The 15140-nt window shown below is 42.9% G+C and overlaps 1 protein-coding gene across 1 annotated transcript in view; it reads right to left on the bottom strand.

The window, feature by feature from the left end:
* Positions 1-540: 540 nt before the first annotated feature.
* The window catches only part of LOC145130154 (cardiolipin synthase (CMP-forming) / mitochondrial hydrolase fusion protein-like), a 31177-nt gene continuing 16577 nt past the window's right edge, over positions 541-15140 (bottom strand). The window contains exons 2-6 of the mRNA XM_079064997.1: positions 1381-1458; positions 1185-1252; positions 888-1077; positions 719-802; positions 541-597 (exon numbers count right to left, since the gene is read on the bottom strand). Of these exons, the coding sequence (XP_078921123.1) occupies positions 541-597; positions 719-802; positions 888-1077; positions 1185-1252; positions 1381-1458 (477 nt within the window). The remainder of the gene's footprint in view (positions 598-718; positions 803-887; positions 1078-1184; positions 1253-1380; positions 1459-15140) is intronic.

Genomic DNA, 15140 nt, shown 5'->3' with positions numbered 1-15140 from the left:
ATAGAAGGAATAAACTGTATCAAATGTGGCATGGTTTCCTATGCTCGGACGCAGGATTTCATCTGAAGGGTGGCTTGAAAAATTTAAGCAATGGCACGATAGTAAAAAAAAAATCGAAATTTTCCGTAATGTGTACAAGTAAGTTAGGCGTTGCCGGTGCCACCATTGGATTTGTATGTGTTTTAGACCTTGATTGAACTAAAGGAAACTAAAATTGAAACTTGTTTTTGAAAATTTGTTTGTGTTCTTTTACAAGAAAATATATGGAAAACTAGTTGACATTGAATTAAAGCAAGTTTCTTTGTTCTTTTATAATAATTGATTTTGTATAGCTACGGGCATCTCATCAACAATGGTACACCCCGCAAGTACCCTACTTGAAGGTAATAGAGTTGACATTGAATTAAAGCAATTAGAAAAAGATTTTTTAATAAAAAAACATGAGATACTTTCATTTTGAAATTTAAATTCGTCAAAATCCTAGAGCCTTCTTTGTGTAGAGGAGCTCATTGATAAAAAAAAATGTGTTTTTGCTAAGCATTATATAGCCTCTCTTTGCAATATATATTCCACAGCCTCTTCTACAGTATCAACAACCTGCAATAGGTAATTAATTAAATTACTTCATGTTTTAAGCATCAATAAATACTTTTCATCATCAAAATTTAAATAAATTTTGAAAAAAAAAAGATTATAAATCATCTCAACTATGACTTACCTTATCAGCGGGATAATCCGTATGGTTCTCCTTTCCTCTAAAAACACATGTCCCTGTCAAAATAGAAAACCATGGATGTCCCGCCTGAAATATATAAAAAGGGAAAATGATTTTTTTATATAAAACTACAATTCAATTTAATAAAAATTCAAAAATAATAAAAACAAACCTGTCTTGCGCCCTTGACATCAACCGAAGGATTGTCCCCGACCATGTACAGGGTTTCAAAATGGTGTGAATTATTTATTGTGTCTTTGTGATCTTCATTAAGAAGTTGCTTCAATATGGACTCTGCATTCTTGAACACTTCTGGATTTGGTTTTCCAAATGAGGTATACTCCAATGGCTTGTGGTGAATCCTACATCAATGTTCATACAAACATAAATCTTGATCCAAGGGAAAAGACATTACAATAAACATAAATTTTATTTTATTTTGTTTTGTTGATTATTATTTATTTAATACCTGTTAAAGATGCTTTCTAGAGCAATCCTGAAAGCCCCCATGCCAAGACGTTCACAAGGAAATACAGCCTGTGCTCATCTTTAACATGTTCAGTGCATTATTCCAATTAATCTTAAAAAAGAATATGTTGTAATACATGACCTGATATTCAATTATTCCAATTAATCTTAAAAAAGAATATGTTGTAATACATGACCTGATATTCAAGCTCATCAGCTGCAAAATACATAGGTGGTTGATGCTCACACTTCTCTCCAGGCAAACCACCCCATCTCTAATATAAGGTAAAAGAGGGGTAAATATGTAATCTACTTTTCCCTGGAATAATTAACTTTGATGAAGGTGGTATGAAACTAGTTATTAGACCCCTAAATAATCTTATAATTTATAATCAGAACCACTATATTCAAACACCGGAAATTCATAATTGCCTTTTCAAATGTTATCCGTAAAAGGAGTATCTCAATTAATTTCTTGGCTTGCATATGGAAATATGTTTTTGCCATATTTAATTGGTTTAAACATTTACTTTTTCTCATAATAAAAACTCTAGTACTTAGGAATTAATTTAATTGGAAGTTGAAATTTTGTTGTTTTTTAACAATAAATATCAAGAGAATAATGCATCATACACAAATGATAACCAAGAATCTAGAATGTCTTGCAAGGATCATGAATGTTTAAGAGATATCAAGAACATGGCGATGGAACTTATGTAGAAACATCCTTCCAAACATCTATAAATAGGAGTTTCTGAATAATGACCACTCATGAATTCTCACCAAGTATTAATATGTATTTTCCCTTTCATCGTTAATCATCACTTAAGTTTAAGTTATGTAGTCCTCTCTTCTAATAATCGCTTGAATGAATAGTAATAAAGTGGTTTCCTTTCCAATTTAGTTCTCACTTTACTTTCTCGAGTGGTTTTGTTCCAAGCTTTATTAATATACATATGAAAAACATAAGATGCTTATGAACAGTGACTTTTGTGAAGGAATCGGCCTTATTTACAAAAAATGGTCCTTAGATTTTGTTGAACATGACATTTTTGGTCCCATTTTTTATTTTTTTTACATGTACTAATGATTTTTGTGAGGGAATTGGCTTAATTTAAATAAATGGTCCCTGAATTGGGTTGATTTATATAAATGGTCCCTTTATTTTGTTAAACTTGATACTTTTGGTCCCAATTTTGTTTTTTATATATATAAAAGATTTTTGAGAAGGAATTGGCTTAATTTAAAAGAATGGTCCCTAGATTTTGTTGAATTCGACAATTTTGGTCCCATTTTTGTTTTAAAAAAAAAAGCTTTGGGCGCCCGAGATCACCTACTAGTTTACTTTAAAACAATGTTTTCATAAACTTATTACCTATAATATTTTATTTATATTTTATCTTATTACATTGTTGTACATCAAAAATTATGTTGAGTTGCAATCATTTCACCGATTAACAAAATAGTTTTCACTTTATGTCTACATAAAATTTCCGTAATAAATACAAACAAATCAAAAAATATAAAGTTCCAATAAGAAGCGATGAAAATAAAATACGATAATACATGTAGGGTTTATGTGCAAAAAAGTAATGGTATTAGAGTTTATGTATTTTTATCTGTTATTATAAATTTACCAAGTTATTTATATATTTATATTTTTGGTCTAATTTTTAATTTTTATTATAAATTTGGTCTGATTTGTTTTTTCTTTTACAAAATTGTCCCAAAAAAATCTCAAGTTAATTCTTTTTTTTTATAGAAGTTTTACACAAACTTTTTATAGATTTTTTTACAAAATTTTCCACAACTTTTTAACACTTTTCTATTTTCATTTTTTTTAATTTTTTTTACCTTTTAAAAACTTTTTTATACACTTTATAAAACTTTTTAAGTTTTTGGGACTTATCGGCTACTACCAAAAATTCATAGACGTGTACGCAACAATGGCAACCTCGATGACCAACTTGCTAAAAAAGGGGAAATTTAGGTGGACTCCGGAAGCAAATGTTTCTTTCATAAGGCTAAAAAAAATCATGACCACAACTCCTATTCTAGCAATGCATAATTTCAAAAAATATTCGCTATAGAGACCTACACTTCCGAGTTTAGGGTGGGTGCGTATTTACTGCAAAATTCCCATCAGATCGCCTAGTACATCAAGTACTTTCGAGTGAGAAACTGGATGAAACTGATATGTGGAAAAGAGCTTGGCATGTAACATCCCGGAATTCAGGTATATCTCTTTGATCCTTTTCTTTTCTCAAGTTGCCAAACTAGTCCTTGAATAGAATGTTTGGCTTTCGAGTACGCTGGGCGTAAGGGAGAGTACGCTGCGCGTACTCATGGGCATATTCTTGACGCGGAGTCTACCCAGTACGCTGGGCGTACCATAATGTACGTTGGGCGTACTAGGTTCACATTGAAACGCTAATTGTGGGGGTGAGCCCTATATAAGGAACATTATGGCCTCACTTTTAGCCACCATTTCCAGAGAGCAAAACCCTAAGTGGCCCTAACCCTCGTTCTAGAGCTAGTGTGAGTGTGGTTGAGCTTGAAAGTGTTCTTGTGTGCTTTTGAAGAGAAGGAGGTGCCATTGAAGGAGCTAGAGTTGGAGGGCAAGCTTTGGATCTGAACTTTTTGAGGTTGGAGTATCATTTGGAGGTAAAAAGCTCAAAGCTTTCTCAACCTTTTTGATTTGAGCTTTATGGACCATTTCTAGGGTTTTTGTCCCAAAGGTGGAGACTTTATGAGTAAAGAAGCTCCATAAGACCTTGATCTGTCCATATTCAGTGTATAAAGAGTTATAGATCCATAAAAATCTAATCTTGGACGTTAGGAGTGAGCCATGCATGAGATATGAGCTCTTTAGTGAAGGAAGTGGTGTGTTTTGGATGTTGATGACCATTACAGCCATGCAAAGGCATAAAGTCTTCGACTTTATGGATTAGGAGGCTGTAGGGGGTCCAGATCTGTATTTTGAGCCAAGGTCTTAAATGATTAAGACCATAAGTGAGATAACAGTGAAACTGGGACGTACGCCGAGCGTAAATCCCAATACGCAGGGCGTAGGGCTCAATCAACCCGATATCAGCATAGCAGTCGAGTACGCCCAGCGTAGGAGTCTGGTACGCGTCGCGTACTCCTTAGGGTTGACTTATGTTCACTTTTAGGGTTTAGTCAATAAATGGACTTTTGGACCATTGGAGGGGTAGAATGGTCTTTTACCCTTCTGAAAGAGTATAGGAAGGGATTAGTCTAGCCTTTGAGAGCTTTTATTAAGTAGAGATATTTTTTGTATGTGATTAGACGGAGGCTAGATCAGTGTTTCGAGTTCGAGATCATTTTGAGTTACCCGAGGTGAGTCTTCTCACTATACATTACCTAGGGCGGTATCTATGTGTGACCAGAGGGTCTTATGTGCTTGCTTGAGTTATGCATGATTGTGTGATATGTATTATATGCTATGTTATTGTGCTTAGACCGGACCGGAGGGTCCAACGAATTATGAGGCCAGAGGGTCCTCAACCAGACCGGACCAGAGGGTCCAACGAGCTACGGGACTGGAGGGTCCCGCTGAGACACATTGACCAGAGGGTCGTACAGAGTTATAGCCTCGAGTGGCTAATATGTGTTGTATGTGGTATTTTGGGGAACTCATTAAGCATTTGTGCTTATCGTATTATGTGTTATGTGTTTCATGTACCCTAGAGGATCGCGGGAAGGCACCGGCGTGATTGTACATACACTCTTGATATGGAGCTATGATTGTGGATCCTGGATTTGAATAATTGTATTGAAAACTTGTTGGTTGTTTTTGAGAATCAATGATGAGACATATGTTTTATGAGTTTTAAAATTTAAAAATTTGTTTTGAAAAATCATGTCGTTACAAGTTGGTATCAGAGCCTTGGTTTGAGGGATTCGGATACACCTTCGGGCATATATGAACTCAAACTGAGGATTTGGGAAAGGTTTTCAAAAAGAAACAATTTTTCTAAAAAGAGTAAAAGATTCCAAAAGAGCGGAAAAGAGCAGTGTGTACAATCAGCCAGCGCCCGAACGGTGATTTCCCAAAATACCCTTACGTTATGTGTTATGATATTATGAGTAGTAATATGCATGCTAGAGTAGGCTAGGTAATTCATTATTTAGGACTAGAGTGGCCTGATTTGTGATGCCTTAGCCTAGGAGTTCTGCTACTGTGAGTTGCTTTGAGTGCATATAGGTAGCAGAGAGTAGCTTATGAGAAGTCTGCTAGAGAGTAGGCTGTATTATGTGTAGTGTAGAGTACTTGCGAGTTGGGATCCTAGGAGGAGGACTTGGGGTGGATACGGATACGGTGTGGAAGGTAGTATTGGGCCCATACTACTGAAAGCACCGGATCGGTAAGCATCCCAAGTAAAAATCCTTATGGTACTAAGGAACAAGTAGGGTTGAGTGATCGGGTGTGAGTAATCTCGATCGAGTCTCTGATTGTTTTATGTTGTATTTCAGAGGCATCATTGTGGGCACGCGCCACAACCCAGGAGTCAGTGGTACCAGTGGTACCAGTGATGAAGAGATTCGTAGGTTGATTCACGAGGAGGTGCCCCGCAGCCATTCGAGCTGAGATATCGGAGATGTTTGGGTCTATAAAGACCACGCTGATTGAGACATTTGACGAGCGATATGTTGCTCTGACCGAGGCTGTTGTTGCTGCAGCCACGCAGCCGTCGCCGCTGCTAGGCCACAGGGGGGTGACTCGTTGTTGTACCGGGAGTTCAGCAACACGAAGCCAGTAGAGTTTGACGGGACGCAGGACCCGATTGCTGCTATGAGATGGATCTCCGATATTGAGGGGTGTTTCTACACTTGTTCCTTCCCGGAACATTTGAGGGTTCGGTTCGCGCTGAACCAGCTTCGCTTGGGAGCGAAGGACTGGTGGAAGTTTGTGACAGCTGATTTCACTACTGCAGAGCTTACCGCGGTGACTTGGGAGAGGTTCACCGCTATGTTTCGAGACGAGTACGTTCCCCCGGTGGAGAGGGAACGGTTGGCCTAGGAGTTCTTGTCTCTCAAGCAGGGAACTGAGTCTGTGACTGTGATCACCCGGATGTTTCATGAGAGGGTGTTGTTTTGCATTGAGCACGTGTCTGCCGAGCAGGAACGCATGATTCGATATCTGAGCATATTGAGGAGAGACATTCGAGAGTTTGTGGTGAACTCGACATACCGGACATTTGCCGAGCTCCAGGCAAATGCCCAGAAGAGGGAGATTGAGCTAAAGACTCAGGCCAGGGAGGAGGCGGAGTCTCAGAGGAGGGATAGGCGGCCGGCGCAGTCTCAGCCGACGGCCAAGCGGGCAAAGCCCGCTGATTCGAGATTGGGAGGTCAGAAGGGCCGCACTTGTGGGAAGTGCGGCAAAAGCCATGATAGGGTGTGCAGAGCAGATATGTGTTACAAGTGCAGGAAGTAGGGGCATATCGTGAGGGATTGCCCCCAAGGGATTTTCAGTTTGCTTCCATTGCATCCAGACTGGCCATAGGAAGGCCGAGTGCCCGCAGTTGCTTCAGGGATCTGCGCCTTCTTCTACTCGAGCTGCAGAGAGTCGGCCCGTGAATGCTGAGGCACCGAAGGCTCGCGGTAGAGCCTTCCAGTTGACAGCGGAGGAGGTCCGCGCAGCACCCGACGTTGCTGGTATGTGATCTTTTGCTTATTCTTTTGTTTATATATATATATATATATATATATATATATATATATATATATATATATATATATATATATATGGTGCTTGTTGTGTTGTGCTTAGGTACTTTTCTTGTAAGTCATGTACCTGCTTTGGTGTTGTTTGACTCGGGTGCGAGTCGATCCTTTGTATCGCTAGCATTTAGCCATCACATCAGTATCCGACGAGAGGCGTTGAGTCGACCTTTGAGAGTCTCCATAGCTGATGAGCATGCAGTTTTTGCGACTGATGTGATCCGGGGATGTGTGCTTGAGATTTTTGGAGTCGAGTTTCTGATTGATTTGGTACCTATCGCAATGGGGGATGTCTGTGTCATTGTGGGCATGGACTGGTTGAGTCGATTCGGAGCTATGATCGACTGTGAGCGTCAGCTGGTGACCATCTGAAACCCTAGTGGGGGAGTGCTTATGGTATTCGGCGAGGGTACCCGATCTGGGTCAGCATTCTGTTCGGCTGCTCAAGCGAGGCAGAGCTTGCAGCAGGGTTGCATGGATTTTCTAGCGTATGTGGCGGATATGCGGGATGTTTCAGTGAGACCGAGTTCTGTCGCTGAGGTTCCGGTCGTGAGTGAGTTACTGGACGTGTTCCCCGAGGAGTTACCTGATGTGCCTCCCGAGAGGCAGGTGGAGTTTCGTATTGATTTACTTCCGGGGGCGGCACCTATCGCCAAGGCACCCTATCGCCTTGCGCCGCCAGAGATGCATGAGTTATTCTCGCAGCTTCAGGAGCTGTTGGGAAAGGGATTTATTCGGCCGAGTAACTCGCCGTGGGGAGCACCGATCCTTTTTGTCAAGAAAAAGGATGGTTCGCACCGAATGTGCATTGACTACCGGGAGTTGAACAAGCTGACGGTCAAGAACCGTTATCCACTCCCGAGGATCGACGATCTATTCGATCAGTTGCAGGGTGCATCTTAGTTTTCCAAGATTGATTTGAGGTTTGGTTATCATCAGATGAGGGTTCGTGATGAGGATATTCAGAAGACAATATTTAGGACTCGTTATGGGCATTACGAGTTTGTGGTGATGCCTTTCGGACTCACCAATGCACCAGCATCATTCATGGATCTCATGAACCGGGTATGCAGGCCTATGTTGGATCGTTCGGTGATCGTGTTCATTGACGATATTTTGGTGTATTCGAGGTCTAGAGAGCAGCATGAGGAGCATTTGAGAGAGGTTCTCGGAGTATTGAGATCGGAGAGGCTTTATGCCAAATTCTCCAAGTGTGATTTCTGGTTACGAGAGGTCCAGTTCCTGGGACACCTCGTTAATCAGAATGGGATTTTGGTCGACCCAGCTAAGATTGAGGCGGTTATGAGTTGGGAGGTACCGAGATCCCCCACCGAGATCAGGAGCTTTCTGGGGTTGGCCGGCTACTACCGGAGGTTTATCAGAGATTTCTCCAAGATTGTTGTTCCTCTCACCAAGTTGACCCGGAAGGGCGTTGCTTTTGTTTGGGGTCCCGAGCAGCAGATCTCGTTTGAGACTCTTCGCCAGAGATTGTGCGAAGCTCCAGTGTTAGCTCTTCCTGAGGGAATAGAGGACTTCATGGTTTACTCTGATGCATCTATATCGGGGTTAGGTGCAGTGCTTATGCAGAGAGGTCACGTGATAACATATGCATCGAGGCAGCTAAAGCCTCATGAGACGAGGTACCCCACCCACGATTTAGAGTTGGGGGCAGTGGTGTTCACCCTCAAGATCCGGCGCCATTACTTGTACGGGGTTCGGTGTACTATATACACGGACCACAAGAGCTTGAAGTATCTGATGGATCAGCCCAACCTGAATATGCGCCAGAGGAGGTGGTTGGACGTGGTAAAAGATTATGACTGTGAGATTCTGTATCATCCGGGCAAGGCTAACGTGGTAGCTGATGCCCTGAGTCGCAAGGTGGAGAGTGCCCTGATTCGGGATATATGTATGAGGATGACAGTGATGACTCCGGTGCTGGACATCATTCGAGAGGCCCAGGCGGAGTCCGTGAGACCGGAGAACCGCAAGAGGGAGCGGGTGATTGGGCAAGTATCTGAGTTTGTGACGGATAGTCGGGGACTTATGACCTTTCAAGGTCGGATTTGGGTACCTTATACGGGCGGAGCTCGTAGCACTCTGATGGAGGAAGCGCATAGGTCGAGATTTTTGATCCATCCCGGGGACACTAAGATGTATTTGGATCTGAAAAGAGGCTATTGGTGGCCCTGTATGAAGAGGGATGTTGCTTGGGTGGTCGAGAAGTGCTTGACCTGCCGTCGGGTCAAGGTATAGCACCAGCGACCACATGGTCCATTGCAGCCTTTGGAGATTCCCCAGTGGAAGTGGGAGCAGATCTCGATGGACTTTATCACTAAATTACCGAGAACGGCGCGTTGAGTTGACGCAATCTGGGTGGTTGTGGATCGGTTGACGAAGAGTGCTCACTTCCTTTCTATTAGTGAGAGCTCTTCTACTGAGAAGGTGGCAGAGATTTATGTGCGAGAGGTGGTAGCACGACATGGAGTGTCGACGTCCATAGTGTCGGATAGGGATGTGTGTTTTACTTCAAGATTTTGGAAGAAGTTCTATGAGGAGTTGGGAACGCGATTGCATTTTAGTACCGCCTACCATCCGCAGACAGACGGACAAAGTGAGCGGACGATACAGACGCTCGAGGACATGCTCCGAGCATGCGTTATGGATTTCGGTGGGAGTTGGGATTCGTATCTACCCCTGGCTGAGTTTTCCTATAACAACAGCCACCACTCGAGCATCGGTATGCCTCCCTTTGAGCTTCTTTATGGGAGGAGGTGTTGTACTCCCATCTGTTGGCGGAAGGTGGGTAGAGAGTTATGGGCGACACTGAGATAGTGTTGAAGACGACCGAGCAGATTCGGCAGGTCAGACAGAGATTGCAAACGGCCCAGAGTCGTCAGAAGAGTTACGCGGACAGACGGCGATCCGAGCTTGAGTTCCAGGTCGGAGACTTCGTGCTTCTGAAAGTTTCCCCATGGAAGGGGGTGATCCGGTTTAGGAAGCTGGACAAGTTGGGGCCTCGATATATTGGACCTTTCAGAGTGAATTCCAGAGTAGGCAAGGTAGCATATCAGCTGGAGCTACCAGAGGAGTTGAGCCAGATCCATAGCACCTTCCACGTGTCCCAGTTGCGGAAGTGTGTGGCTGATGAGATGGCAGTAGTGCCATTAGAGGACATTCAGGTGGACGCGATCCTGAATAACATCGAGAGGCAGATCGCGATCCTAGATAGGAAAGTGAAGGTTCTGAGGAACAAGGAAGTATCCCTGGTTCGGGTCCAGTGGCAACATCAGAGGGGATCCGATTTGACTTGGGAACCAGAGTCGCAAATGCGAGAGCAGTACCCTGAGTTATTTGTTGAACAAGACTTCGAGGGCGAAGTCTGATTCTAGTGGGGGAGAATTATAACATCCCGAAATTCAGGTATATCTCTTTGATCCTTTTCTTTTCTCAAGTTGCCAAATTAGTCCTTGAATAGAATGTTTGGCTTTCGAGTACGTTGGGCGTAAGGGAGACTACGTTGCGCGTACTCATGGGCGTATTCTTGACGCAGAGTCTACCTAGTACGCTGGGCGTACCATAGTGTACGCTGTGCATACTAGGTTCAGATTGGGGGTGAGCCCTATATAAGGAGCATTATGGCCTCACTTTTAGCCACCATTTCCAGAGAGCAAAACCCTAAGTGGCCCTAACCCTCATTCTAGAGCTAGTGTGAGTGTGGTTGAGCTTGAAAGTGTTCTTGTGTGCTTTTGAAGAGAAGGAGGTGCCATTGAAGGAGCTAGAGTTGGAGGGTAAGCTTTGGATCTGAACTTTCTCAGGTTGGAGCATCATTTGGCGGTAAAAAGCTCAAAGCTTTCTCAACCTTTTTTATTTGAGCTTTATGGACCATTTCTAGGGTTTTTGTCCCAAAGGTGGAGACTTTATGAGTAAAGGAGCTCCATAAGACCTTGATCTGTCCATATTCAGTGTGTAAAGAGTTATAGATCCATAAAAATCCAATCTTGGACGTTAGGAGTGAGCCATGCATGAGATATGAGCTCTTTAGTGAAGGAAGTGGTGTGTTTTTGATGTTGATGACCATTACAGCCATGCAAAGGCATAAAGTCTTTGACTTTATGGATTAGGAGGCTGTAAGGGGTCCAGATCTGTATTTTGAGCCAAGGTCTTAACTGATTAAGACCATAAGTGAGATAACGGTGAAACTGGGACGTATGCCGAGCGTAAATCCCAGTACGCGGGGCGTAGGGCTCAATCAGCCCGATATCAGCATAGCGGTCGAGTACGCCCATCGTAGGAGTCTGGTACGCGCCGCGTACTCCTTAGGTTTGACTTATGTTGACTTTTAGGGTTTAGTCAACAAATGGACTTTTGGACCATTGGAGGGGTAGAACGGTCTTTTACCCTTCTGAGAGAGTATAGGAAGGGATTAGTCTAGCCTTTGAGAGCTTTTATTAAGTAGAGATATTTTCTGTATGTGATTAGGCGGAGGCTAGATCAGTGTTTCGAGTTCGAGATCATTCGAGTTACCCGAGGTAAGTCTTCTCACTATACATTACCTAGGTCGGTATCTATGTGTGACCAGAGGGTCTTATGTGCTTGCTTGAGTTATGCATGATTGTGTGATATGTATTATATGCTATATTATTATGCTTAGACCGGACCGGAGGGTCCAACGAATTATGAGGCCAGAGGGTTCTCAACCAGACCGGACCAGAGGGTCCAACGAGCTACGGGACTGGAGGGTCCCGCTGAGACACATTGACCAGAGGGTCGTACAGAATTATAGCCTCGAGTGGCTAATATGTGTTGTATGTGGTATTTTAGGGAACTCACTAAGCATTTGTGCTTACCGTTTTATGTGTTATGTGTTTCAGGTACCTCAGAGGATCACGGGAAGGCACCGGCGTGATTGTACACACACTCTTGATAGGGAGCTATGATTGTGGATCCTGGATTTGAATAATTGTATTGAAAACTTGTTGGTTGTTTTTGAGAATCAATTATGAGACATATATTTTATGAGTTTTAAAATTTAAAATTTTGTTTTGAAAAATCATGTCGTTACATGGTAGTTCAAAAGTATAGACATTATCTCCTTGGGAAACATTTCATTATACGAACTGATAAAAAACATTCGAAGTTCTTATTAGAGAAGCGTGAGATTGGAAGCGAGTATTAAAAGTGGGTTTGCAAGTTATTGGGCTTTAGTTTTGACATACGATACAAGAAAGGAGCTGCCAACAAAAGTTGTGGGTGTGTTGTCTTTAAGAATTTCTTTGATTATGAACTAAGTACCGTTACTTTTTATTACATTTTTCCTATGGATACTTTGTACAAAGAAATAGAAGCAGACTCTTTTATCCGGAAAACAATTGAACAGTTGAAGCTGCAAGATCAACCACTACCTCAGTTTGAAGTTGAATAAGGGCGGTAGTTTTATAAAAGGCGGCTGGTTATTCTGAGAAATTCTTCTCATATTGTGAAACTCCTCTTTAACTATCATGATTCTGCAACCAATGGATATTAGGTTGAACTCAAACCATTCCAATGACTAGCTCGGGAATGATTTTGGGTTAGTATATAAAAGGATGTGAAGTGTTATGTAAATGAGTGTCACATATTGTAACGACCCAAAAATCAAGGGTAAAAATTTCATTTTTCATTATAGTCAAACACAAATGTTACTTCATCTAATCATTCAAAAACATTGCTTAATTAAAACATTTATTAGAGTTACGTCCCGAAATCACATAATGCGGAAAACACGAGTGTGTGCGCTACGATCAAGCCGGGACCTTCCTTTCCAAACCAATGATACCTGAAACCATAAACAAAATTGTAAATACGAAGCTTAGTGAGTTCCCCAGAGCATACCCCACATAATCCAGATAATCACATAATCCATGTCAATCACATAAGCCATTCATATAAACATATAAGGATGCCCTGGACACCCTCCAGGGTCTTACTCTAGGATTCCATGGGCACCCCCACATGGTCTTACACCTATGTGCCATAGGCACCCCCCATGGTCTTACTTAGAATGTCATAGGCACCCCCACATGGTCTTATAACCAAGTGTCATGGGCACCCCCATGGTCTTTACCTGGAATGCCATGGGCACCCCCACATAGTCTTATAACCAAGTGTCATGGGCACCCCCATGGTCTTTACCTGGAATTCCATGGGCACCCCCACATGGTCTTATAACCAAGTGTCATGGGCACCCCCCATGGTCTTTCATGTAAGTACCACAAAGACACTAGTTGGTGGATGATAGACTCCCGAACTGTCCATATGAAAACAACACTCAATTAACCATTTGGGTTTCAATACATAACCATAAATCCACGCTTGGGGTAAAAGGAACATTTTACCCCTAACCGAGCTTGGTTCAAAACCAAGGCCCAAACTCACACTCTGAAGGCCCAAAAGCAAAATAATCAACCAAGGCCCAACATATGGCTCAATTTTCCAAATTGGGCCCAAACCTCTACATGGTCTTACCTTAAGGCCCAACCATTTATTCTAGTCCAAACACTTGGCATTCCGATGGTCCAATATCTCATAATCATCAAGGCCCAATTATGGCCCACCTTATGGCCTAATTTTCCAAATTAGGCCCAAGCCTTTCCAATGGGCCTTATCCTAAAGCCCAATAATTTCCTTAATCCATAAACATGTTCCCAATTGGCCCACGAAGGCCCACAACAACTTAGTCCAAGAAATGGCCTAACAAGAACCCAAACCTAATTAGGGTTTTTCACATAAAATGACGATTAAGGTTAAATGTTCTTACTTAACCCAATAAGTCTTAATCCATTAAGTCCATCACCCCACTAGACCAAGCATACAATGTAATCGGGCATAAGTCATATCATCAATCCAATGGTCCAAATGCGGGTCCCGAAAATTCCAAACTAACATATCCAAAATTAGGGTTTTCTAAACCCTAATTAGGGTTTCCAACCCAATCGCGTGCCAACTAGTCCATTGGTTAAGTTTTATATCAATTTGTGTTAAATAAGTCGGGCACCACCCAATACCACCTTGGGTAGTGGTGGTCAACGGCGGTTCACGTCGGCGGCCACCACCTCATGGTGGTGGTGGTTATGATTCTAGTCCAACACATGTCCAAGAAACTCAATTAACAATCCAATCACAAATAAATGCACACCGCCACCCAACACGGCGGCTGGTGGTGGCAGAAGACGGCAGCCACCACCTCACCGTGGTGGTGGTGGCGATTTCCTTGATTTTTCCGGCCAAAATACGATTATACAACATAATATCCAAAATAAACAATCCAAAATAACACACACACACGCTCAGCCACCCTTGTGGCGGCAGGCGGTCGTCGGTGGTGCTAGCCACCACCTCACGGTGGTGGTGGTGGTTCTCTTTTGATTCCCGATCACGCAACACACACACGCATTCATCTAGCGGAAGCAACGCACACATTCACGAGGCCACTGTAACATGAACCCAACACAGCCACCCTCGAGGCAGGAGGAGGCGGTCGGAGGATATCAACAAAATGAACCAACCGCATGGCGACGATGGCGACGGCGACGGCGAGACACATCGGTAGCAGCAAGGAGGTAGAACTGGGGGTTGCGCCATCGACAGTGGGAGAAATGGCAGCTATAGAACGCATTCAGCTGGTCTCCCCACGACCACAGTGTTGGTATCGATGGTTTTTCCTGGCTACACACTACGTCCGGTGGTAGGAGTTGTTGAGGAGGCGCCGACAGCAAGATAGCAGGTGGAGGAATGGCGGTCGGACTCGACGTTGCGGCGACGGCTGGAATGGCTTCTCATGGTGGCGGTTGAAGAAGAGATTAGCTTTAGGGTTTGGTTTGGAGAAGGTAACGGGTTTATACTCGTCCAATTGTAAGCTTATTTCATAATTACAATTCTAGCCCCTCTCTTTTAATTCCTTTCAACATAAATCCTTAACTTACAACTCTAGCCCCTCTCGAAATCATTCCTTACCACTCCTGACACACCAAACAACTTGAGCAACACGGCCACAACCACAAGCATATCCCAGCCTTTCGAAGGCAACCGAAACCATCCCTCATAGGATTCTAAAACCCAAGGATGAATGAGTTCCTTGCAACATGATCACATCTACTCATTCTGAAATCTGTAGTCTCGAGATGGTCTGTCTCCCGGACAGACCGCCCACACTGAATCATCGCCGAATTCA

This window comes from Lactuca virosa, chromosome 8, assembly GCF_052849685.1.
Source record: "Lactuca virosa cultivar CGN04683 chromosome 8, Lactuca_virosa_CGN04683_v6, whole genome shotgun sequence".
Classification (NCBI taxonomy): Eukaryota; Viridiplantae; Streptophyta; class Magnoliopsida; order Asterales; family Asteraceae; genus Lactuca; species Lactuca virosa.
This window is presented reverse-complemented; position numbering and strand designations above follow the sequence as displayed.